This window comes from Myiozetetes cayanensis, unplaced genomic scaffold (assembly GCF_022539395.1).
Source record: "Myiozetetes cayanensis isolate MyiCay16 unplaced genomic scaffold, myiCay2020 scf4, whole genome shotgun sequence".
NCBI lineage: Eukaryota > Metazoa > Chordata > Aves > Passeriformes > Tyrannidae > Myiozetetes > Myiozetetes cayanensis.
Window position 1 is genome coordinate 3,106,081 of NW_026087631.1, and position 27,558 is coordinate 3,133,638.

General features: G+C 38.7%; 2 protein-coding genes across 2 annotated transcripts in view; both read right to left on the reverse strand.

The window, feature by feature from the left end:
- The window catches only part of LOC126647144 (GTP-binding protein Di-Ras2-like), a 44,164-nt gene that overhangs the window by 10,359 nt on the left and 6,247 nt on the right, over positions 1-27,558 (reverse strand).
- On the reverse strand, positions 21,188-21,789 carry LOC126647145 (GTP-binding protein Di-Ras2-like). The gene is given in 5 exon segments (XM_050329089.1): positions 21,188-21,280; positions 21,282-21,404; positions 21,406-21,686; positions 21,689-21,746; positions 21,748-21,789. Coding segments are annotated over 5 exon segments (597 nt in total).

Consider the following 27,558-nt stretch of genomic DNA (forward strand, 5'->3'; position numbering starts at 1 on the left):
TTCTAAAAAATATGATATGTATATGCAAAGAGCACAGTGTAATTGGGCAGAATAAACTCATGAAAACAATTTTAGAATTTAGCTAAGGGCAGTGATAACACAGGTTTAAAATTGTAGAGCATTGAGAGCAAGATACCCCATTAGGAGCAAGTATGGGGAAAACAGAATTATCTGAAAAGAAAGAAAAAACCTGTGCACTGAATCTAAGCTTGAAAATTTTTCTAATTTTTTTTTCCAGTCATTGGACTGGTCTCCAAGTGCAATTCAAGAAAGTCTAAACATTATATAAACTTTGTAATTTTATTCTTGTCTATATAGTATGTCATTCCCCAGGAACTGTTCAGAATAGACCATCTGCAGCAGCTGCCCAGGGCACACCTGACCCCTCAGGCAATAAGCTGGGTGTTAAGAAGCCTGTAAGATAGGGGGATGTTCCTGTTCTCACACCAGTGACTCAGGTGTGATAACTCTCCTCTGGGGAGTCATTAGCACCTCTGCAGCCACCCTGAGGAGTCATGTCTGCTAATGAGCCATCAAGGACTCCAAAAATATCCCACTACTCACAGTCACGCATTGTGGAACTCCCCACCCTGGGCATTCCCACCCAAACCTGAGTTTATATAATATTGAGGTCTTGGGACTTCTGGTACCACCTGTGGGATCCAGAGGAGGACCAGAACCCTCAACCAGACTGCGACTACTGTTCTTGACCAGTCTGAGACCATCCCACTCACCAACAGGTTTTCCTTTCCTTTTACTTTTCGGACTCAGGGGGATCATGTGGGGCTCAGTACGGGGGCCAACGAACACCATTCTGTGGTTATATGTGGTTATTCTGGGTTATACATCAGAGTTTTGTAGGTTAAAACCAGTTGTTTCTCTGTATAATTGTATTTATTGTATTATTTTTATTAAATTGTAACTCTCACTTATAATCTCTTTTGAGTTGGGTTCATTTCTCCTGCTGGTTATCTTTAAACCAACACAACTGTCATGCTCAAAGGATAGCACTGGCAGCTGGAAGGTCAGTTACTAGTGGCATTCATCAGGGGCTGATCCTAAAACCAATAATGTTTAATATCTTTAACGACTCACATGATGGGATGTAGTTCCTTCCTAAGTTCACAAGTTAGACTCAGCTTTTTTGGTGCGGTTGATAAACTGGAGAGCAGTGCTGTTCAAAGGCACCAACTAAGGTCAAAAAGGAACTCAAGATTAGTATCTCAAGAAAAGGGAAAAACAGAATCTCCCAAAATTCAGTGATGGGGACAGAGCCATGCCCATGTGATGGGAGAATTTAGTACTCCAGACTGATTGCTGGAAAGGGTCTTTGAAGAAAAAGTTTTGAGGATCCTAGCAGACAAGAAGTTGAACATGGGTCAGCAGTGTGTCCTTGCATTCTGAGCTGCACTGGCCAAGTGTAGAGAGCAGGTTTAAGGGAATGACTGATTGCCTCTCTTGAGTATTCATAAACCCTTAACTCTACTATTATGCTGAGTTTCATATCTCCCAGTACCAACAAGGTGTTGACAAACTGTAAGATGTCCACCAGGATAACTGTGGAACTGGAGCACAGTTAGCAGGAGGAAGCTGAAAATTCTGGGTTTATGGAGCGTGGAGGGTGAAAGAGCAAAGTATGGCAGGAGGCAGAAGAGCACAGCAAAAGGATGAAGGGCAGAAGACTTAAGTTACAGCAAGGGAATTTCCAGTCATATACTAGAAAACAAGATGAATTTCTGCAGTGGCACTGCTAGCCCAAGGGATGTGGAGATTTTTACTGGAAAAGGTTTTGAACAACATGATATACCTTTGAATTTTTCTTCTCTTTTAGCAGCAGATGGGACTGAAGGACCACCAGAAGCACCTTCCAAACTATCCTGTCTATGGTTTTGCACTGCAGCACCCGCAAACCACACTTCAGGTGTTACAGCCAGTGGCTCTCTGGAGGGACCAAAGTTTTGATAGTATCAGCATTTCCCCCTCTTCACCCACTGTCTTCATCTCACAGGCTTTCGTAACTCATGCGCTACCACTGCTTGCATGGCGCTGCCTACTTCAGCACTGCAGCCAGCTACAGCAGAGATTTGCTTCTCACATACAGACAGGACAATAAATTACGTAATTTCATTCTTTGTCTGTTCTATACACAGCTGAAGCCATTGCCTGCCCGGCATACCAGCCTTCCACTTAGTAGAGGATACTCATTTCTGAACAGGCACTGTACATCATACCTTGAGTTCCAGTTGCAGTTTACTTACTCTTTTCTCTTAACCTTGATTAATTTTCTCACCTTCTACCTTTCCCTGAGTGTAAAACACTTACAAAAGAGGAGGTTGTGCATGACCCAGGCACCTTGCACAGGACTAACATGCTCTGAGGGTGGAGGTTAATTAAGTCTGTAGATACATGCATGTAGGAGCATGGCTGTGATTTTCTTCTATACCCTCATAAAATCAAGTACAATGTGCAAACCAGTAGCACAGTAACTACACTATGTCAATAAAAGTGCTCCCTTTGTCACAGATTTTCTGTTATCTGTTCCTCTGCCCTTCATAACTATTTGTGAGGAAGTGTAACAGGGCTTCTCTGCTCTGACCACATGCAGTAAAAAGTGCTGAATGTGAGAGAGAGACTGTAGTAACATGGAGAGTATAAAACTTTGGTACACGTGCATTTTTTGTATTGTTGTTTTTTGGTAACAGATGCTTAATAAGTTACGTTTTTACAAGTATGGCAAGTTCTTTTTTTAGACTTTATTTTCTGTCCTCAGAATTGAAAAGAAAAGCCTTATCTTTCTCCCTGTGGATAAACTCTCTTACCTCTGTTCTAGACATTTAAATATTAAGGTGATATAGAATATGCAAAAAAACTAAACAACAAAAAACAGAAATGTGGTGATAAAGCTTTTTAACACACACACACTGCCTTGTAAAGCACTAGTTTTAATCTGAAAAGCACTACGTTTCTAAAGTGTTTTCTGATATTGTTAGACTGCTTGGATTTTTTCTTCAGTTGATGACTCTAGCACAAAATTCTTGGTCTTGTGGTAGTTCAGCACTAAAAGTCTACTGGAATATTCCTTACACACTTCCAAACTTTGTATTAAAATCCCTATCTACATTTCTGTACTTTCATGGCTGGTCCCTGGACAGTCAACAATATGAACAAACTGTTGTGTCACATATGCTCTACATATTTTAATCTCAAAGACATTTAAAAGGAAAAAAATTAACCTGAAAAATAATAAAAGAAGTGATTTTTCTTAAGGATGCAGCTGATTTATTTGATTTTAAAAATGAAACCTTATCATCTGTATTAAGCATATAGAAAATAAGTTATTCTGAAATACAGGAAAAATCTACACTAAGCTGATTATCATGTGATTTGTCATTGTGGGTTTTACAGTATTTTCATAAAAGCAGTCTGTGAAGTAAGGCAGTGCCACCCATTTCCAAGTGTAAGAGGAATTTATTTTTGGCCTCAAAGCAGTGGCAAAAGCAAAGACTATAAAATTAAAATCTTTAAAATTTATCTGTCACAACAACTTTTAAACATATTTATTAGTGCATGCACGGAATAGTTGTATTAAAATATGTTCTGCAGTTTTTTCCTTCATTGTACTTTAAATCCTGCAGTCTGCAATCATCAATAATCTGGGATTATACCTATGTTGGATTATCCAACAGCCTATCTGGATATGGAAATTAATTTTTGCTTTTACATTCCTATGCCTCATTTACGACTCATGCTGTTAAAAAGACCACATAAGTTAGTTAGTATCACTGTGGAAATGGAAATTAAACTTTTATTTTACTGAACTATTGCTCATGTTTAGGGATTGAAAACCTTTAGCCGAATCCTTTAAGCACAGTAGTAATACTGACACCTCAGTGAACTTCTAATCAAACTGCCTCACTCACGTTCAGATTTTATACACAAATATTTCTGATTTTACTACATCAATTAAAGCTTAGGATGTCTTTATTAGTTCTAATAATCTCACTTATGTAACAAGTTATTAATCAGAAAATTAACACTTTGCAGGTAGTATATAAGAAGGAATGTTTCTTTGCATTTGTACACATTGTTTATTTTCTTTTGGTTTTAAAGTTGCCAGTTAAGAGAAACATCATCAAGATGTTAGCATAAAAGCAACAAAGCAGTATAATCCATTTTAAGAAAACAAATTGAAGGCTTGCCATGCCAGCCATTTTCTAACTGCTCAGGTAAATTGAAAAAAGTATATAGGAAAATTCCCAGTAAGAACTAAAGGTCCTAATCTGCTCCCCACTCATCAGAAGACTTGCACATACCAAAAAGTGGTTCCAGTATTTCTGTTCAGTATTTGATTTTTGTACTAGTGCCGGGATTTCTACGTGCAATGTCCTGTGTGAAGTTTTTCCAGAGTTAATCCCAACACTTTATCTTCCCAATAACTTGGTTGTGCAAGTCCTTGACTGAGTAGCAAGAACTATACCTCAGTCATACCTGAAGAAGAGCAGCAAAGCTGGTGAAGGGTCTGGAGCACAAGTCTTAAGAGGAGAGGCTAAGGGAGATGGGGTTCAACCTGGAGAAAAGGAGACTCAAGGGGGCTTATCTCTCTCTACAGCTCCCTGAAAGGAGGTTGTAGTGAGGTGGCAATCGGCCTCTTCTTCCAGGTAACAAGGGACAGGAAGAGAGAAACAGCCTCAAGTTGCACAAGGGGAGGTTTAGATTGCATATTAGGAACAAAATTCTCACTGAAATGGTGGCCAGACATTGAACAGCATGCCCAGGAAGTGGTGGACTCACTCTTCCTAAAAGAGTTTAAAAGATGTGTGGGCTTTTTGGAACGTGGTACTGACCACAATGAAAGGTAGTCAGGTCCTTGAGCCCGTGTGCCCCCACACACACCCTCTCCCAACTGTGATGATTGCAATTGACTTTGGTACACACTCAGCTTGCAAAAGGGTGTTAAATGCTGCTGGAGACAGGGCCAACTGGCCTAATTGCTCTCCCAAGGTTGCAGGCAGCTTCGTGTGTGGATCATCCCCATGCCAGGGTAGATCCAGGCTGCCTTTGAGAACAGCAGACACCACTATTTTGTCTTGGTGTAGGCAATAATTGTATTATCTCACATCACCTCAGACAACTGACAAAATAGGTAAAAATAAATCTATAAAAACACACTTGGGTTGGGTGATAACTGTTATGTTCCTACATAACTGAGGGATGGATGTCCTTGAGTTTTAATACTTATCTTTTCGTGTGATACAACAGATTTCAGATTTATTGTTATCTTCTTCCTGACATTTAGCATTATGCCTTGCTGGCCACAACCTTCTACTTGTCAGATGTTGTCAGCTCTCCACTTGATTTGATGCCATGTAATTGAATCGGGCATGACTTGAAGTGGCAGTATTTTCCAGCCAACATTTTTATAATTGTATTTATTCATCTGTCAGTGAATGGGCTTTTAGAAAATAACTAGTTATAAAGTTTTCACATATTATGAATACCTTAAATTTCATATCTGATGGAGCTGCCTCTCCATTTCTCTCCTTTCTGAAGATGTCACCGTTCACAGCTCAGGCTGCGTGATGGTTTCCTAGAAGAAGCTTCTTGTACCTGAGACGTGGCTGCTTCTCTGTGCCAGAAAAGACTTACAGTCTGGTAGCTGCTGAAGGGATCCCTCAGCTTCTCATCTGCCTTTTTCTGAGTTGGCAAAACCAGCTGTATTCCATTGAGGACATCTGGACAGCAACTCGGCTCATGAACTTGCTGCTTTTCCTCAATACGGAAGTGCAGTTGTCACTTATGAGGAGAAATGTTAGTAAAACCTGGCATCAACTGTGTAATGCCTGTCTTCCTATTCAACACATCTCCCAGAAACACAAAGGAGTTCAGGCAGGAGCCCTCACAGCAGGAAAGCTGGCTTTTTCTCAGACTGGGAAGGAAACCTGACAATGAACTAACAAAAAGTAGCATCACTGACCAGTAGAAGCAGAGTGCTAAAAACACAAATTCTCTTCCTCCGCAACAAGGCTGAGTTGGTGTCATACTGTATTACTAACTTGAAATGGCAATGCACTGTGAATTGGTGTTAAAACTAATATTTTTAAGGGTTTCAACATAACATTCTGCCAGCAGCAGTGGCAGTTGTTGGAAGTGCAATAATCCCGGAAGACTGTGCTGCTATCTGGGGTTGTCACCCCCCATACAAATGGTATGCTTCTCCATGTATGGGACAGTCAACTACCTGCCAAGCTGACCAGAAAAGAGAATCTAAATTTAGGAATACAATTTATCTAGTTAGATTCATTTACCTCATCTGTATTTGTCCCTAACTAACCAATGCAAAAATCTCAATTTTCTATTAAGTGTCATAGGCTTTAGCTTGCTTTTTTTTTTTTTTTCCCCATGCTTCTGAGAAATGATTTTTTGGGTTTTCTTGCATTTTGTCTTGAGAACAGTTCTGAAAAATAACACTGTGTGGCATCAGAAGCAGAACATCAAACCTGTATTAACCTACATGGAAAATTGCCACCCAGATGATCAGGGTTTCTCTTGACTATCAGTTAGTGAATAAAATTCAAATAATATTTATGAAACAACTCCCGAGTCCATTTTGAAATATTCTACAGATATTTTCCAAATATACTCAAATATACTCCAAACACTCATAAAACACTGCTTTTAGAAGAGCTGTGTCTGGATGTTATGTTGTTTCGCAGTCTGAACCATTGACCAGAAAGTCTGAATTAAACAACTACTCTGTACTTGAAGGTGACATTTCAAGCAGTAGCTATTTCAGCAAAGTCTGATATTACCAAATCCTGGAAAAAAAGCAATTGCCTCTTCTCTCAGACACTCAAGTACCAGTGAATAAGAAAGCTAGTTAGCCTTTGAACCTGAAGGTTCCAGTACACATTCATCTTCCTGATTCTGAGTTCAGTAAACCTGTCATTTAGATAGGCAGAAGAATAGTGTAGATGTTGGAAAACAACTGTCTAAGTCTTCTGAAAAGAAATCAGAAAGAAGTCAAATAAAACTTGGAAATTATTCTTCTTCTGCTTTTTAAGTACCTGGCCAAGACCTCATGTAAAATGTACAAAGCAGTTTCCCAGTGCTTCATGTATGTTGAGGGAACCATGGTACAGCTCTTGCTTTCTCCTAAAGCCTTCGACTGTACATTTAAATCTGTGCATTAAAAGTTGTCATTCTATTAGATACCTTACTTTTCCTGACTTTCAAAAACTGCTGGTAATTATATTTAACAGTCAAGTAACTAAATATAGTCAACAGAATACAGATTTTATTGGAACAAGTAACAAATTTAGGTACTCTAGCTTTTATGGCTTTCTGTAAAAAAATTAAAAAAGCCCATTCACAAAATGGGCAGTGTTTAATCTGCAACGTTTTTTAATATGCTGCGACTGTTTAGCATAGTCTCCAAGTGGGAGTAGTGCGTATCTCTGAATACCACATTATGTGTTTGAATGCTCAGGCTCATTGAAACATGGAAGACATATATAGTGCAGAACCTAGATTTGCATTTTGCAAGGCCACTAAGAATTTCTCTTTGCAGAAGAGAAAAAGGAACCATTGCAAAGCAAGCCTGTTAAACAAAACCTGTATTCTCCCAGTCAACAGAAGTAAAACAGAAATTGAAAAAAAAATTAATTAAAAAATAGCGTCCTTAAATTCCTTTTGAATCTTTCCTGTAAAAGTAATTTCCTTTCCAAAAATGTTTAAAGATGGTAAGGAACAAAAAAATACTTTCACAAAAATCTAAGCCATCCAGTTATCAACCCTCTTGACAGATGATCAACTTTTCAGATAGGGAATTTTGTTGTTTTTACTGGGTTGTGTGCTTTTTTCAATGAATCTTTCGTGATTAATCTCTGTTTGAGATTGCTTGCTACACTAATCGTATTGTCCATATGGCATTAAAGTAATTTATAGAGTACTAAGATTCTTATTCAACCATGCTTCAGATTTCTCATAAAATAAATCTGCCTTCATTTTTGCTGGAAAAAAACACATTTGTGATTCATAAAATGACTAAAGCCCATCTATTTTTCCTCATATCTGGAAAAATAAAAGATAACAAAAAAAATCCTTAAAGTAATCCTCTGGCAGATACACTTCTTTGTGCAATGATGAACTAACGGATAAAAAATGCAGTGAAACATGATTTTTCCTACCCACACTGCTGTCAGTGTGGTAATTTCTATTGTCAGGTGGGGATTTTTCTCCTATACCATAGTGTCTCCAGATGCCAGAAAAAGAAGTTCGTTATCAGGCTGAACTGAAATTTCAAGCGTATAACCTAACGGTTATAACAGGCTGGTATGTTTCTAAAGTGAAGTCCACAGAAAAGAACAAACTAACCCTGGCATTATAGTGTCAAAATATTTATGTTTTGCCTTTCTAGAATATCACAGAATCACAGAACATTCTGAGTTGGAAGGGGCCCACAAGGATCATCGAGTCCAGCTCTTGAATGCATGGCCCATGTAGGGGTCAAACCCATGGCCTTGGTGTTATTAGCACCATTCACTAACCAGCTAAGCTAATCTCAGGGTCAATATGTTTTTCTGTCAACTTTTAGATAAAGAGTTCTGGGATAAGAGAGCAGTGGTCACATTAAAGATTATGTATAGTGTCTGTAGCGTACAGAGGTTTTTTTTCTTGTTGGATCATATGTTTTTAGCAGGATGAGTAAAAAAGGAATATATAAGGTGTTAGTCTTACCTGATAAAACACAAAGCCCCATGTTAAATCATAGATGATGAGGGTTTTCTGCCATATATGCAGTGACTGTAACACAGAAACTGCAATGCCTGAAGAAAGCAACCTTTTGTGAATTATTTTCTCCTGTGATGTTTAGCCACAGGGGTGGGTGAAGAAAGATGGAAAACAATTATGAGCTGTTATGAGAATCTACCAGGAAAAATTAGTCTTCTCTTTACTTGAGGGGAAAACAAAAGGGAAAAAAAAAAAAAAAAAAGAAAACTGTACACATAAAGAAAAAAAAGCATTAAAAATACAGTGTCAGAGTTGCCTTTCAGTCTCTGCCTGTGAGCTGTCCTCAGTGACTGTGATAGATCACAAATAATCAGACTGGTGAGGGCTTTCAGGATGTGTCTAGGGGCCATATCAGCAATGTCACTGCTGTGAGTGTCTCTCCCATCAATAGGTGTTCTCATCCACCCACCAGCTGCAGTGAGGGTGAAAGGATACGGATCCCTGAGAGAGTGTTTGTGCTCAGACACCTTCTGGGTGCTTCCCTGCTCTGACTACTAAAAAATTTGCAGAAGGAGATGTGCAACAGAGCTTTTTCTCTGTTCTTTACTTATTTGCATCATAGCTGTAGTCTGTTAAGGCTCTTCCCATATGGCTCTTCTGCAGTTGCAGAAAAAAATTTTTTTATCTGTTCAGCACAGATCTGACTTTCTAGATGCCCTATTACTTCCACTCTTCTTCTTCATATCTCTTCAAACAATCTGCACGTTAATCTGGACCCAAAACTAGAGATTACACTTTGAGGTTTCACTAGTTGCTTGAAGTACTTTTTTTTAAAAAAAACTTCTTTTTCCCAGAAATGCATTGATTTTATTTTGCTCGTCTTCTTTTTTCATATTTCACAATCACTTTCACTGAGTGATGTGAAATACGTGGGTGAAGAGTGGGTGAAGTTGGAAGGGACCACAGTGGGTCACCTGGTCCAACCTCCCTGCTCAAGCAGGGTTATCCTGGAGCACATGGCACAGGATTCATGAAGGCAGCTCTTGAATACCTCCAGTGAGGGAGACTCTACAACCTCTCTGGGCAATCCCTTCCAGTGCATGGTTACCTGCATGGGAAGGAAGTTCTTCCTTGTGTTCAGGTGGAAGTTCCTGTGCATCAGTCTCTGCCCATCACCTCTTGTCCTACTGCTCAGCACCACTGAGAGGAGCCTGGCTCCATCCTGTTGACACTTTCCCTTCAGATACGTTGATGAGGTCCCCTCCCAGTTGTCTCTTTTCAAGGCCAAGCAGGCCCAGGCCTCTCAGCCTGCCCTTGTAAGAGAGATGCTCCAGTCCTCTAATCATCTTTGTGACTCTCTGCTGGCCCTGCTTCAGGAAATCCATGTCTCTCTGGCACTGACAAGACCAGAACTGGTCTTGTCACACAGCCCTCCAGATGCAGCCTTAGCTGAAGAAAAAGTGTTAGACTGAGACAGAAAGGCTGGATTACATGTGACCATTTGCTCTTTGTAATCCCAAATCTTTGTGTGAGATTTTCCCTGTGGGCTAAATAGCACAAATTTTCTTGTTGGTCTGTTGATTTAAAAAGTCATATAGGATATTATATGTACATGTCTCATTCACCAATATCCACAGAAATTGCTTATATCTGATCACTTATTACTGAAATAGAAAAAAATAAAGGGAAGAAGTTAAGTATATAATTTTCACTGAAGATCACTGGTCATTGTTATTCTCAGAAAGAGAATTCTTTCTCATCATTCATTGTTGTTCGTTCACTGTCACACTTTGAAAGATGTCTGGAGGTCAGAGAACACTGAAAGCGTTCCCAGAAGATCTGTGAAGTTCTGCTTCTGCTAGTTGGAAATGTGGTATTCCAAAAACCAGGCAAGCTGAGGTGTTCCCACCGATTTGGGGGATTTCTACTTTTAATCCCACAAAGTCATAGGGTAGGAGAAGTGGAGTGGTACCTATTATTTATTTTAAAATAGGCAGTCTCCATCAAAGACCCAGTGAGCTACTGGTCACTCAGTGCACGTGTCCAGTCAATGAGCAGTCCAAGCCAGAGCTTGCTTAACTCAACTTGTTCTATTTCCCCCCCTAAATTCTTTACAATTCAAAGGTGCTGATGGAATATTGTCTCTTTTCCCACCGATGGTGGATTAAAAGCAAAATCAATAGACACCATCACCTCCTGCAGGTAACTTTTACTGTTCAGTTGCTTCCTTTCTTTCTCACACCATGATGCAATTAAGACCTTTCATCATTTTAGTCTTTCCCCCAGTGTGCAAAGACAGTCATGTCAATGAAAGCAAAAGTCAGTAGGTCTGTGTTTATTGTTCCTTTTGAGACTGAGATGAGAACTTAAAATTTTTTCCACAGGAAAGCTGTCTTCAAATAGATGCTCAAGAAGGCTTTCATTTAACATGGCCTTTCATCTTTGAAGCTTTTTAAAAGAAAACCTCCCGCAAAAAATACATAATTTATGTCATGCCTTAGAAAGTAAACAAAACTTGCTATCCACAGCCAAAAATATTTTTTCTAGCCTCTGTGTCAGTGTCTGCACTGGTACACACAGTGACAAATCCCATTACTGAAGGTCTGTGAGACAGAGGTTGCCTACAACCTCCAAAACAGCAGTGGGGCAGTAGTGTTTGATGGATGTTGGGGTGAAAAGAGTGACCAGAGATGTGGGGAACACATGTCACGATGGCTCTGGTGCAAGCTGTAGTTCGTGGTATGCTCAGCAAGAGTGGCCTGTGCTTGTGCAGTGCTCTGTCCTGGAGCCTGATATAGGTGGCCTACATGCAAATTCAGAGGAAGTGAGGAGGTCCTGCAGATTCCTTCTCAAGCAAGCACACAGGATTAGGATTACCTCCCTCCCACACTTCCCCTGAGTCTCCTCTGGGTTCCCCTGTGGTGGTGTCATCATCACAGAAGAGCTGCAGTCATGTCAACATCTGAGAAGCTCAGAAGATGAAGTTGGAAGGAGTGAATTATTTAGTTTTGTTACCAGGGGATTTTGAAATGAGAGCATGAGAACCAAGGGAGTGTACTGATGTGTCCAGAGGGGACAGGTTTTCACGTTGTGCTGTAAATTTGGAAAATTGGCGGCTGTTCTATAAAACAATATTAAGAAGACAGAGAGAAATTAAATTTTCACTTTAAATGCTTTGTAAGTTTCCTGGATCTTCAAGAAAAAAAGTTGCTCCGGTTGTATACGAGGGCAATTTAGACACTAGGGTATTGGTCATTTTGCTACAGATCAAAAAAAAAAAAAAGTCTGGGTTAGAAAAAGAAAAATATTTCCTAAAAGTCTCCCTAAACCTAGCTTACAGGTTTAACTTTCTCTTGGTAGTTTCCTATACCAAAAAATAATTGACAATGAAACACCATAGAAAGCAAAACTCTTCAGTTTGTCCATTGTTACCACATGAAATACAGTGTTATTGAAAATAAACTGGACAACATAGGGACAAATTTATTACAAACAAAACCAAGAATGAGTTTGGTCTCTGACATTCAGAAAAAATTGAACTTACCCATACTTCCATGTACTTGAAAGTTGAAATATATGCTAAATCTGTTCCTATTCAGACTTCTAGCCTGTGCCCTAAAATACCCATTTTAGTGACATTTCAAACCATAAAACATATTTGTGGAGGAAAAGGATGACTAATAGTGTCTCTACAAATGACTGTTAAATTTTTCTGTTGAACTTCAAATTCTAATAACCATTAAATGTACTTTGAAAATCTCTTGCTGAAAATAGTCCTGATATGGAAGTTTCTTTTCCTAAACTAACTCATATTAAAAGACCCGGTAGAACAGTACTAATTCCAAGCTTCTGAGGAAAAAATATTTACAGGTTAAAGAAATCACCACAATTAATAGAATAACAGCTTTAACTACTAGCTTGCATTTAACAGTACACTGTCTCCTACATCTGTATAATACAGAATAATATATTTTCTTGGCTACAGCTCAACACTGGTTTTTTTTTTTAAATTAAATAATCTAGCTTCCATAAGTAGTTTAAAGTGTAGCCTAATTGACCCAGCAAAGTTTAGACCATGGTAACTTCCGAGAGGTGCAGAACTGCAGCTTAAAACACAGCCATTGGAGGCCGGATGATAACACTGAAGTGTGTTGCTTTTGAGCCACATACTTTTTGAATGTCCTCACATCACCATACTTTCCCACAATATACAAACATCACTTATTTGTGCCCGAAGTGGTGCTCTTGTGGTTCTTTTGTTTGTTTGTTTGTTTTTCTTTGCTCTCTACAGCTTTTCCAGCAGAAGAGTGGGTGCTCTGGCTGCGGCAAAGGCAGTCGGGCTGACTGCTCTTCCTGGGTAGTGGAGAGGCAGGGAAAGCAGTCAAGTAGATGTCATTCTGTTTCTTCCCCTCTCACTCCCACTCCTCCACCCCAGCCCTACACCCCCACAATAATAAAATTCTGAATTTGCATCCATGTGGATTTCATAGTGTTTTCAAGTTCTACAGTCTGGGCGAACTTCATGTGCTGTTACCTAGCTGACAGGCTATTTTTGCTTGTTTGTTTTTTTCTTCCTGTGGGAATAATTTAGCTCTGATTACTTTATTACTATGTTATTTTGAGCTGTTTTCTAGTAAGTAATAAATAAATTAAAATTGTCCTCTACCATAGTGGGTTAATGTCGCTTTTTCAAAATGCCATCCAGCTTTTGCCACTAGGTAAGCAAAAGACCATGAAACGATTAGGTGTAGCTCAAGCTTTCAGAATTAAGCCAATCTTAGATTCAGATCTGAGTTTGAAAATAAACAGGAGAGCAACCATGGACAAATATGGTTATGCCAGTGTGAGAGACCGAAATGTTGTTAATGTCTTCAACATTATCAAAATCATGGACAGATTTTTTTGTCAAACTGCAAGGAAGAAACTGGCTGTCTGGGACCCCCAAAGTACACGCCTCCCACCCCAATATACCTGATTGGGACCAATATTGACTGGAATTTGGACTGTGATGGGAACTTGAGATTCAGGCATTGTCTAATTATCTCAGGTCTAAGGAGAAGTTAACAAGGCTCAGCTGGTGGAGGAGGAGAAGGGTTTTGGGGGTGTGATGGTGAAATCTCTCCATACCAAACAGAAGTAACTCCCCCCGCCGCAGGAAGACTAAATACACATGGGACATTCACGTGAGAGGCAGCTGAGAAGGGATCATAAACCATCACAGACCCCCAAAGTGCCCCTGTCTCATTCCTGAGGCCTTCCACCACCAGGGGACTGCGGGTGATCCGAGGGATGCAGCAAATCCAGAGACTGCTGCAAGAGACTCTAAAACTGCCACGGGGGAGGTGTCTGGGCATCTCCTGAATGTATATTAATCCGCTGGAATATATGTTTTGCAGGACCCTCACCACTGAGAAGACCAGAAGAAGAGGAGCTATGGGATGTTGTTGGACTCCAAGGAGTGATGATACATTTTCCATTTAATCTCTCTCTGTCACTCTCTTTCTTCCCTGCCATCTCTTTTTCCCTATTTTTTTCTATCTCTCCCTCTCTCTCTCTGCCTCACATTTACTCTTAAATAAAATCCACACTATTGATTTTGGCATATGATCTTGTTTGCACCTTAATTTGGGAAGAGGCATCTTTCTAATGGTTTTAATAACTGGATCATAACAGCCAGCAAAAAGGAAGGACAGAATTTAAGACCGTTTCTTTTACCACAACCTTTTTTTTAATGTTCATATTGACTGCTACTTTCTATGAATGATTGATCTGTGTCCTAATGGATCTTATTATCAGGGTAATTCAGAGAATATGCAGTTGATATTTTACCTCCTTTGTTTCATCCTTCTTAAATATTACCATTGAAACTGAACATATTTACCTTCTCTCCCCATTCAGCATCCCAAGAAAAGCCACTTCTGTAATTCTACCTCTCTCTTCTAACATGGTCTTTCACTATTTTTTGGTACATGAACATGCACTTCATAGAGCTACATATAAATTATACTATTATTTGGATGCTTACAGTCATGTTTCTATAAAAGTATTTTACTTTCCCTTGCTGCTGTGTTAGACTGGTGTTCCAGTTGGTTTTTTTATTTCATTTCAAAAGGCAAGGCTTGACCAGTGTGAGGTTTGTAGAAGATAAGGGCATGTTGTTCACACCTGTAGAGGTCATCTCATCTCACTGAGGAGAACATCTGTCTCTTTCCATGTAGAGGGAAAAAGGTCTTCCCAGACTAAATAGGTGTTGTGGCTTAACCCCATCAGACAAGTGGGCACCACAGCAGTTGCTTGCTCACTCCCCCACCTGTGGGATCAGGGAGAGAACTGTGAAAGTACAACTGAAAAAAAACCATGGCATGTGACAGAGACAGATTGGCAGGTTAGCAGGGAAAACAAAACTGCACACACAAGGAATTAATTCACTGCTTCCTGTGGGCAGGCATGTGTTCTGCCACCTCCAGGAGAGCACGGCCCCATCATTCCTGATGGTAAAACCCCATCACTCTGAATTTCCCCCCTTCCTCCTTCATCACCCCACCCTTTATGGTATGGTGGGGTCAGCTGGAATCAGCTGTGTCTGCTCCCAGACTCTGGTGCACGCCCAGTCCCCTCGCCAGCACGCAACAGGGGAAGAAGAAAGGCCTTGGTTCTGCGTAAGCCCTGCTCAGCAATAACAGAAACATCTTTATATTAGCAAGACTATGTGTGTTCAGCACACATCCAAAACACAGCCCCATACTAGGCACTGCGAAGAAAATTAGACCTACCCCAGTCAGAACTAGCACAAGAGGAAGGACAGGGGAGCTGAAACCCTGTGGTTACTGAGTGTGTTCCCCTACACGGTCATATAAGTCATATAAGTTGATTTTATGAGGAGTTACAGATTTTAATAGATCACTGAGTGAGAAGCAATTGCTCTCCTTATGTAACCTACTTACTTGAGGCAACCTTGTGTTACCTCCTTGTGATGTCTGTAGGAAGAGTCATCATTAGTGCAGCTCAGTGTGACCATTCAATATTGACATTTTTTTACTCTGGAAAATACTTTTAGGAGTCCTCACTGATCTCACAATTTTTTGAGAAACAGTGAGTTCTATAAAGTGTAAAATCTTCTGACAGTCCCATTTTCTGTGCTCCTACTTCCCCTCCCAAATTATAATTCTCTTACCTCTTTATTACAGTGACCCAACTGTACAGGGGACTGCTGGCTCATAGAAAAAATTTGGAATTAAATTCACCTAAGAATGCAGTACCATGTGTAATGGGGTTATAAATTAATAAATAGGCCAACAGCCTTTTTTAAGGACCAATCTGAACAACAGCAGGGCTGAACCACCAAAGAGGAAAGGGAATTCAAAAGGCAAAGGATCTTTACAGCAGCTCTGGACAAAAGCTGCTGTATAGCAGATACGTATTAAAGTGAATGGCACCTCAATGCTGTCCCCACCTCTCTCACCTTTCTCATCTTACATATTAAATAAAGATAAATAAAGAATCTGAGACTAGAGATTCTCTTGTGGGATCCACTGTGGGCCACTTCTCGGCATCTGAGTGTGATATACATACATCAACCTGAACAACAAATCTTCTTTTGCCCTTCAGTGTCATTATGATTTCAGTAGGATCGCTACAACTCAATATAAAAAAGTAGTACTCCATCAAGATAAATCATATGAAATGAAAGAGGCTAAATCTTTTCTCTATACCCTTTATTCCTCTGGTTAATTTAGAGAAGATTCTGGGTCCTTTGCAAAGAGCATCCAGGTATGCACTTTCAAAGGTACTCAAGCTCAGCTCCGCCTCTCTTTGTAGTTTTAGTGGAGCTGAACTTCAGACACACTTGACTACATGAAATAAATCTGTGGAATAATTAGAGAATGTGCACATAAGGCGGGTGAGAATGCTAGTTAAAGTATCAGTGAACTAAATGCGACAAGTATTCACAAGTTTGAATGAGGGTATGTGTTACTAACAAAAATATTTTCCACTGGGAAGCGGGCGTAGTAACAAATGACCAAAAACAAAATTAAAGGCTGGCAAATTTTGCAATACTTCTGGTGATTCTGTGGAATATGATATGGTAAACATTTATGAAGCAATCAGTGGCTGAACTGTGCAAAACCCAGACCACTGAATTGCCACATCCACTGTTGAACACTGCACTGCAGTAGGTTGCAACAGAACCAGGAAAAAGTATAGTAAATGATGGCACATTAGAAGAAAAAAAGCAAACAAAACAGAACAATAGGAATTAATAAAAGTCCTGGAGTGTTTCTTACTAAAAATATAATGCTTTTTGGACTACCATGTGCAGTGACGTAAAATCTGCAATAAATACTTGATGTTTCATCACTGGTTCAAATGCCTATCAACATGCATAAGTATTCAAGCTTTTTTTTTTGATTCCTCCCTCAGTCAAATATGAATTATTGCTTACAAAGAGAAATAGTTGTTTAACTGCTGTTACTGCACCTTCTGTACTGCAAGAAGTGTTAAAGTATCATATTTGAAATTTTTTGCAACAGGTGGTAATATAAAATGCAATAGTAGTAAATTTTGCAAAAACATCAGAAATTTGATAGAAATGAAAGTAATGGGAGGATCCATACAGCAAGCTTCAATTTTTCACTAACACAAAGGTTTATCTGCCATTATTTTTAAGGTAAATATTAAAGATATAAACTAGCTTCCAGAATGATTTTGATTTTTTGCTGGCCAAAAGGAATACCCACTGATAAACTTTTTGGGGAGTTTTATTGAAGGCAGATTGCTTTGAAAGGTAGGTATTGCAACAGTATAATAAAAGAAGGGTTACTGTTGGATAAGATAATACTACTTCAAGTCACTCAGGACTCATTTGTATAGCTGAAGACTCTGGGACTCTGCCTAACATGTAAGAATCTATTTAGGTTTAAAGAATTGTCTTTACAGTTTTAAAAAAATATATAATAAACTTATGAAACAAATACAATGCAGGCATCTTCTAAACTTATGTTTAGATTTAAAACTTTATTTCCACACATGGAAACTTGTAGGCACAAATTACTTCATATCCAGTTTTCAAATAAAACAATTGCTAATGAAATTGCAACAACACATTTTCATGATAACTATATACTCAATATTTCACATATACATATAAAAATCATGCATTTTAAAGATTCATTTTGGCTAGATCATATTTTCTGGGTGCTAAAATTCACTGTAGACTTTACATATTTTAAATATTCTTTATATACTTTTTAAAGAGATTAATATACTGATACCACATTCCCAAACAAAACACAAAATGTAATAAAGCTGTATATTTTCTTTATTTACCTTATATTTTTCTGTATTAAAAAAATAATTCTATAAGTAATAGCAAAACAAATGTTTTCAACCAGCTCACACTTATGCAAGATATGTAAAATCTAATAGTATAAACTAGGATGGCAATGCGAGGGTATAAAATATCCTCTCTTTTGAGACTGTGGTCCTTGAGTAATATTGCTTCTGTACTGGCCTTGCTTTCATACATGCAAGTCCATGAAATACTTCATGGCTTATAGTGTAGCAGGTGAGGAATCAACTGGGAACTAAAGGAAATGGTCCTCAAGCCTAACATTGGCAGCTACTAGTTTTGTTTCCGTATTTGCCATACAATTACTCTTTTCTTGCTATGAGGCACATTCAGAAAAAAAGTCCAGGGCCAAAATTCAGCCTGTAATATCTTTGCAGTCAGTACATTTTAAGTAATTCAGATCCCCTATACTGTACTTCTGCAAGATATTTTACTACGTAAATTATTTCTCCAGTTAAAGAAATAACGTTAAAAGGTCCTTTACATAGCCTTTTTTTTTTTTTTTTTCTCTTTGATTTTTTTATCATTATTCCATGCTGGCTGCTAAGGCATGTGCCATGCATGATGACCTTTGGCACTGGTGTGTTAGCATCTGTGGGCAACCTCCTAATTTTGATCTCTGTATGTCTCCTATAAGGTTGATCATGGTTTTTTCCCCAGCTTCATCCACAGGATCCAATGCTGTGACGTTGAGTATCATCAGCAAGTTTTTTATACACGGTCGATGTATAAACATTTATAAAAGTCTTACTAAACGTAGTGCTTTTAAATGCTTTGCATCCCTGATCTGGAAATACTGTTTGATTTATTGACAGACAGTCAAGAAAGATGCACTTGGCTGTGTAAGCCAAACCAGGCTTCTTTATGTGTTTCAGAAACTATTTAAGAATGTGAAGAGACAGTCTGACAAAACACAGAGTGAGCACTGAACTGCGACAGAGGAGATCTGCCTTTGTTCCTGGGTCTGCCACTAACCCACTGGGCAACCTATGTGCAGCTGTTTCCTCTCTTCATGCCTCACTTTCACCACCTGAGAAGTTAAGATAATGATGCTGTCCTTTTGCAAAAAGTGCTTTGAGATTTACGGAGAAAGAGTGTTGTGTAAGAGCCAGGAATTTATTGTCAATGAAGAACCTTAACTTTTTTCCCTGCTCTTTATAGTTTTCTCTTCTAATGCAATGAAGAAAGCGCACACAAAAAGTCTTTCTGAAATCAGTAGGAGCTTCCCATTTGATTCTACTGGTGCCAGAATTTCTTCTGAGTGAATGACAAAAGTTGTGCTCCTTTCTAGACAGTTGCTAATAGCAATTCTTGCTCAAAGAAATGTATACTATCACTCTACTTATGAAATACCTGCACAGCTGTTAGAAAGGTGGGAAGGTAAGCAAGCAATAACTCTGAGAGAAACAAGGTAGCAATTTTCAATGCAACTACTGCATTTGAGCATCTCCTGGAAGGTATTTATAATGCAACAGCATGCATGCTAATAATATTGGTACTTGACTTCATTTTCCCATGCTTCTTGACATAAACATTTACTAAAAGTATGGTAGGCTTTTTTATTGGTTCAAAACAGTTCCTAAGGTGCAAATTGTGACTTATGCAATTTTAATGTGTCCTTTAAAAACTGTATGTGCTTATTCTGTCTTAGATGGGCTTTGCTATCAGTAGGATTCATACTTCCTGTCATTCATATTAGTATTTAAGAAAGCTTTGGAGATACACCCAGGAAAGCTCACATTTTGTACAATTTTTCCCCTTTTAAGGTTTTTAGGAGAGTAGTTTCCCCTGACAGAGTGTTTGAAATATTTTGGTTTTCTATTCTGAATTTTGTATTGCATTGTAACACAGTGCTGACTGCAACCCTTAATATGCCAAATCCTGTAGTGCTTATCCCAGAAAATTTTCTATTAAAGGCTCCAGTGGGCCCTAACTCCACATATAGGATTTGGCTCTATAAATAGTCACAGCAGTTCAAATCATGAATTTAAATGGCAAATATAAAACTCTCCAGACAACATAAAGGCAGTAGATCTAGTAGTGCAGAAACATAACCCCATTCTAATTGAAATATAGTAATGTAAAGAAGCATCACTTATTTAATCTGATAATTTGAATAAAAACTTTGTATCCTGCATTGACCCCTATCCAAGGGTACCACCAGTTCACCAGTTCAAAAGACATTCCATTCACTCACTAACCACACCATGTGTTCACTTAAACAGCAGCAGCATTTGAACTGAGTCTTTCCCACAGAGGCTTTTTAGGGGACTCCCCAGTCAGTCCTCCCAGGGGAAACTTTCTGTCTGTACATGTACACCATCTTTATACAATCTGGACATTCTCCACAGGCAAATGTCTGCTCTTCTGAAACGTATTTGGGCCAGAAACACTGGTCATTCTTGAAGCGGTGAGTCCAGAGAAGATGATGATCTCCATCTCTCCTGCAGGGACTGCCTTTTCCAAAACTTTCAGTTCAAATACTGCATCCCACTAGAAAGAAATATCATGCTGAGGGGTAGAGATAATATCTGTTCCTTTTAGCTGCTATACCCACTACTTCCTTTTTGCTGTGCAACAGTTCATTTATTTGGCAGATCCAAGACTCTTCCTATGCACACTGTCCACCAGTCACTAGTGAAAATGGCACAGAACTTTTTGTTCACAACATTCTTAATGAAAATGATTAATGCCACTCCAGAATGCATTTGCATGTTCTAGGTTTCTTCACAACTATTTCTTTGATTTTCTTCTGACATTGTACAGTACTTTCTCCTGCAGTTATATGCAAATGAAAATGATATTAAGTTGACTCTTTCTAACTCTTTCACATTACAAGAATGATAAAAATTCTTCTTTTCTGTAAATAACAAAATTAGGAATCCTGGGGCATCTTTCCTTTTCTTCCTGATTTATTTTCGTTGAGTGCATGCTGTATTTGTTGATTTTTGTCACGGCAACCACAGTACCTCATTTTTTTCAAATTCTAAAGATTTCTTCCAGAACAGATACTAATAAATAGGATCTTGCATGGTTGTTTGGTGTCTATAGGTTTTACATGCGTGTTCTCAGGTAAGACTTCACAGCTGACTTCCTGACAATGCAATTTCACATCACCACACATTTGCCTTTCAGCTTCTCCTTCCTTTTCTGCTGCTTACTCTTTTTGCCATCAATCTGTAAACTCACAGTCCCATGCTTTCTCCAGGTTGAGCAGCTCCTGGAACAACTCTTTCACGTTGTGGTTTGTCTTGGCAGAAGTCTCCATGAAGGCACATTTCCACTTCTTAGACATGGCTTCTCCTTCACTGCTTTCCACCTCTCGCATTCTGGTTCTCATCGTTTTTGTTCCCCACCAGCATTATCGGAATGCTTTCGATGTCTCCTTTAATCTGGCATATTTGTTCGTAGATGGGCTTGAGCTCCTCCAAGGACTGCCGGCTGGTGATGGAGTAAACCAGGATGAAAGCGTGTCCTTTAGAAATGGAAAGACGCTGCATGGCTGGAAATTGATGGCTCCCGTCGTGTCGGGTTATCTGCAGAGTGCAGATGCTCTTGTCGCAGCTGATCACCTGGCGGTAGGTGTCCTCTATGGTGGGGATGTAGCCTCTCTGAAAGTGCCTTTCACGAACCTCAAAACCAGGGAACTCTTGCCCACTCCTCCGGTCTCCAAACACGACTACCCTGTAGTCGTTGCTTTGCTCAGGCATGTTTCTCTGGGCGCACCTGATCAGCTAGGGGGAAAAACCCTAGGAAAGAGAACGACAAAAGCAAGAAAACAGATGTTAATACAGGTACATGTGAAGAGTGCATGCTACCATATCTTTCCCAGTAAGAGAAAAAATGTGATGTAATTGATGGCATACCAGTTGTAGTGATTTAAGAAGATTTGCAGGGGGTTACAGAATTATTTTTTTTCGGGAGTAAATTTAGGGTTTGCAATCCAGTCTGGTAACAAATGACCTTTTTTACTTCCTCATGGCTGACTATAAATTTATATCATGAGTTTTAGTATTCTTTTCTACTCTACTAATATCCACAGAAACAAAAATTTGCATCTGGGATCTTCTAACAAGGCCAAGGCCCGAACAAGTTGTACAGACTGAATTACTCCTTCTACCTTTAAACAGGTTTTCTTCAATCATAGTTGAAATATGTTGGTGTACAGGTGTATACAGTCAGTTACTTTGAATGTGCTGTACCTTCAGTAGTTGCAGAATTTACCTCCACTAAAACTGGACAACTCCTTTGAGTGACAGCGAAGACATACTGGCAGATTATTCATCAATAGCACAAGATTGCTTTGTTTTTAAATTCTGTGGGAGTGTGAGCCCCACTTCAATGTGTTCTTCCACTTGCATTTCAGATCAAAGAGTACATTTTGATAAACTCAGGTTGCTCAAATTCAGTCTGCCTTTTCATTCTGATATTTATCTTGCAGTACAGGATATTTAGCATGACATATGCTACGCTTTTCGGAGAGGTTGTTTTTAGTTTTTAGTTTTTAGTGGCTTGTACTGTAAAGGCTTGCAAGTGCATATGTCAAAGGTCACAAAATTCTGTGATTCCTGAAGTCAGTTCCCTTGACAAAACCCGTCTGTGAAGAGTAGGACCACAAATACTGGCATAACTGTTAAATAACAGAAATGGTAAAGTTTTCACATGTTTTCAAGCTGTAGCTGTTTCAAAATTCATTGAAAAAATAAAAGTAAAGATGAATTTGCCCTCCCATTAGTAGCAGCTTGTTAGGTATACACCACACACAAGACTTTTTCATATTTAGTGAGATTTAAGCAAATAAACACTAAAAACTGAACCCTAAAATTGAAGAGAATCTAGGATATTGTTACTTTTCAGACCAGATTTAGATATATAGGTAGTACATGCAGGACAAACTGCAAAATTTGCTGAATCTGTATTTGTTCTTAAGAAAATGAGCTGTTTTAAAAGATGACCTCACCCAGGTACCTCAATGGCACCAAGTGATTAAATCTGCCTGCTGCAATTTTGCCTGGGTAGCAGTAAATCCAGAACAACCCAAAAGAACTTCTTTCCTTTGAAGGAAAGCCTTCAAGATATTTCTTCAACGCACCAGAAGGAGTGATTGCATTGCAGGGTGGGATTTTGAGTTACCTTTAACCTGTCTAGCAGCAGGAGAACAGTGATGCCCTAGCGATATGGATGTTAGTGGACCCTCCATGACCTTGTCTCGGTGGCAATCTCACACCTAAATTTTTTGCTTCTGCGTTTTGATGCTGCTGCTGTTTGTGCCACTTCAAGTTAAGCTACAGCAACCCATGCTGCACTAATGTCTTCATTTTGTTGTTCAAGCATACCCTCATTTTGTCATCCTCCTTGTCCAGGGCATCCTATGCTGTCCTAATTCTAATGCCTGAGTAAGCTGAAAACATCTGTCTTTACATAATGTGTTGGGTGAAAGAGTTGTGCTTCCTCATTTGCTATAGGATAGGCAGAATAACCAGTGCACCCTGGCCTGCTGATCCCGAGGCAAAGTGGAGAGCTGTCACATCTCTGCCCACCCAGGCTGGGGTGCAAATTGATGCCTAAAATGGAAGAAAAATTCTCCAAAGAGTATTAGCAGAGTTAAGGTAGAGACCAGTTCTTCAGTGAAAGCTTTCAGGTGCAGGCAGTCCACCACAGAAGGTAAAACTTTACCCCCTCCATCTCTCCAGCCACTGTCACTCTGAGAAACTTGTTTAAATACAGGAAAGACGGATAAATAGGAGTGTTCATCCTGAGGCATTGAAGCAAAATTGGTTTTCTGAGACTAGAATTCAAGGAATGGAAAGGAAAGGTAGCCTCAGAAAACATGCTGATGTATGTATTTACAGAAGAATGAAAACCCTCTGAGGAAGAAAGAAAATGGGTGAGCAGCTCATGATGTTAAGAAAGAAATAAAAAAAGAAAACCAACACAAATCCACCAAAGTAGCGGGAAAAATTGAGGAGGAACAAGAGGAAGCTAGCTGAATGCTGTTCCACAGAGGATAAATCTTCACCTAAGAGCTGCAACATGCAGTTTCAGAACAGTCGTAGAGTTTACAGCTGTGGATGACTGCACAGAATGAGCTATCATAAGAATTATAGTTTAATAATTTCTTGTGAGAAACAAGGCAAGAGAGGAAAACCTGGCTATTCCACCTCAGAAGCAGCTGAAGCATTGCTCACTCATATAATATGCTGTCTAAGAACTATGGGACAAGGAGAAAAAACGAACAAGGAAAATTTTTACTAGGAAAATCAGTGAAATGTGGAGCAGAGAAATAAAATTTTAAAAGCTAGCTGAGTGTACTCCTGCTTTATTACACCTTATGCTTTGAGCATACTCAGAAATCTCCAAGAAATCTGCCACATATGGTAGCCCAAAAGATAGAACAAATTGAAATGTGGCACTTTGTGGCACAAAGAATTAAGCATATAAAAAACTTCTAAGGGATCCTGAAATGACATGGTAATGGTCCTCAAAACATAGCAAGTCATTGCAAAAAGGGAGAGTGTACATGTGTAGTGGGAAAAAAAAAAAAAAGCATTAATGGGCTCACATTGTGAAAGAGGTGCACTTTAGACATTTGGAAAACTTTACAGTGGTAAGAAGTGCAGACCTATTGCTTAGGGAGATGTTGTTTCATCAGCTTTCAGTATTCTGGTCAATGTGGGTATGGAAAAATTAACTTGAGAGAAGTCTGAGTTTTCAGATGTACAGGATCATTTCTGATTCATACTTTGAAAACCTGTTTCATAATGTGCACATTAAAAAGAAATGCTTTTTACGCACTGAAAGTTACTTATTCTGTAATAAAGCCTCATTTGCTGCTTTTGCTACTTTCACAACCTGCATCAGTTGGCATTTACTATTATCCCCTGAAGTGTCAGTTTAGCAACACTATCTTCACTTAAAAAGGCAAAGTACTTTCCGTGACATGCACCCACACCCTTAATTTTTTAATTGTCTGATTGCAAAGTTCAGCAAATCACTGAGTCTGCACCTCTGCTGACAGCTCTGTTCCCTGTTAGCACAAGGCTTGACTTGCTGTAGTTCAGCTGCTGCAGGTGAACTGGATGGGATATTCACAGGGACAAACCACTGCCTCCACTTCAGACTCAACCGCAGACCTTTGTGTTGGTCTGCATGCTTTCCCCCTTTATTTCTGACATGCCAGGTAGAAGAACTGCAGGGCTGCTCTGACAGAAGGACGCAGCTCAAGATCTGAGCCATTTTAATATAAAATCAGTTATTTTAATACGTAGTGGTAACAAATATATGCATTTAAAATGTTTAAACAAAGCAGTTCACATTATAGATTATGTTCTTTATAGCCCAAATTCATCATGTTCTTTGGCTGACTAATTACATGTAGGTGTATTAAAATTAGCTAAATCAGTGTTTCTGATCCTGTATTTAGCCACTGGATCTCCAGAATTATTTTTGATTTTTTTTTTTCTGTTTTAACTCTTCTATCAATTGCATTTATAACTTGCCTCTTATGTTTGCATTTAAGCTATAGATAACATATACAATAGGAGGTAAAAGGAATAGGGTGGCTGAAAAATATCTTCTGACAATTAGTCTACTTAAATACCTACTCTTAGAGTAACATGAGATTAGAATCTCACAGCTGGTGAACTCTTTCAGATTATACTTGAAAATAAGTACAAAAGACCAAAACAAACAAAACAAACAAACAAAACAAAACAAACAAACAAAACACCCAAACAAAACAAAACAAACAAACAACCTAAAAACACTCTCCAGTGTTTCCAGTCTTGGGTTTTGTTGCAAAAGATTTTCACCACGTTTGCATTGTGAGACTACTATGAAATGTCACAGGTTTGTTATTTTTCTTACTAGATGGTATCTTTTAGTGTAGCATTCATTTTATAAAACAACATCATTGCTTTCTGGAGTCAGAGGCTTTGACCACATCTTAACTTACACAGTTATTGAGGTTTTATCATGTCCCACTGAGATGTCAGTCTCATGTGATATACAGCAATTTTTGGATGTTGGGTATTAATTTCCTGAAAATTCTTTTTTCCTCAGGTAAGACCATCTCATGTCAGCCAGTGGTTTTTGTTGGGTTTTTTTGTTTGTTTGCCTGTTTTAACTCTAAGGCAATGTCTCTGTTTATATTGTCACTGTTATTATGAAAATTCAATAAAGGACAAGCAACGTTTTTAGTTCAAAATCTTTTCTCAATTTAAATTAGCAGTCTTTCCAGGCTATCCAGCGATGACACCACTATACAAAGATACAAGGTTCAAGGTGAAGAATGCACCTATAATTAAAATGGATTTCAGCATGGCTGTAAGGTTAATGCACATTTCAACATATCAAAGGTGAAAAATGTCTCATTATTTTTATAAAATATAGAAAGAGAGCTCTGAAAGAAGGTTTTACTTGTTGCACATTATGTATATAAGCAGGCACTCCCTGGGGAGTATTTTCACTGTATCTACTAATGAGCATGGGCTTCAAGAATGGGGACTTTCCTACTTCCAGTGTCTTCATTTTTTAATAGAAGACTGGCTTTTCCATCCTTTTTCTTTTCTTGGCTTCTTTGGTCTTTTCAAGTCAGTGGAAAGTTGGACACATTTGAAGACCAAATGTGAACTGTTAAAACGGCTTTTTCTTGCAACATGAGGTTCTAGTCCATATGGAAAGAACTTTTTTATTCTCATGCTGAACAAAATGTTCTTTGAAAGTCTGCTTCTTGACTAGTGTAAATCATCATTTCTTTGCTGCATAAATGTGGCAGCACTTTTAATTTATGTTGTTCTCAACCATAGCTGAATAGAAAAGCATTTATAGCTTAATATTCTTTATCACCTGCCAGAAAGAAGGTGACCAGACTGAGTTACCAAGAAAATGGCATCCTCTGGGAAAAAAAAAAATAGTGTGTCATAAACCTGCTGTTTTTACCTGACACGCTGTCCCTATTGTGATATTTACTTGATCATCTCAAAGTAAGGGACAAAATGAGACATTCTTCTTATTCCATGTATTTGTGGAAAGCTACAATTCAAACTATAAACTCAAATTGTTTAAACTGAAACAGTTTCCATTTTAGATCTATGGCTTCTACAGTGTTGAAATCGTTTGAATTTGCATAGAAAATTCATAAGTTAGAAACTGGGTCTGACTGAGAGAGAGCAGAAAGCTAAAACTGCTCTGCGTGACCAGAATGTTAAAACAGTGTCTACTTTGGAGGAGTTTGGCCTAAGTAGTGTTTGCTTTCAAATATCTTTTAAAAAAAAAAAAAAAAAAAAAAGGAAGAAAAATAAAAATTGCTTTTTTTTTTTTTTTTTTTTTTAAATAATATATTTTGACCAAAGTGTTGTTTGCATTTTGGGACAGGTTTTCCACAACATTATAAATGTGTTTGCTACTGTACAAATATGGTCCAGGTTTCAAGCTAGGTGTCAGATATCAACTTAATAAAGTCTTTCAGAGAGGTTCTC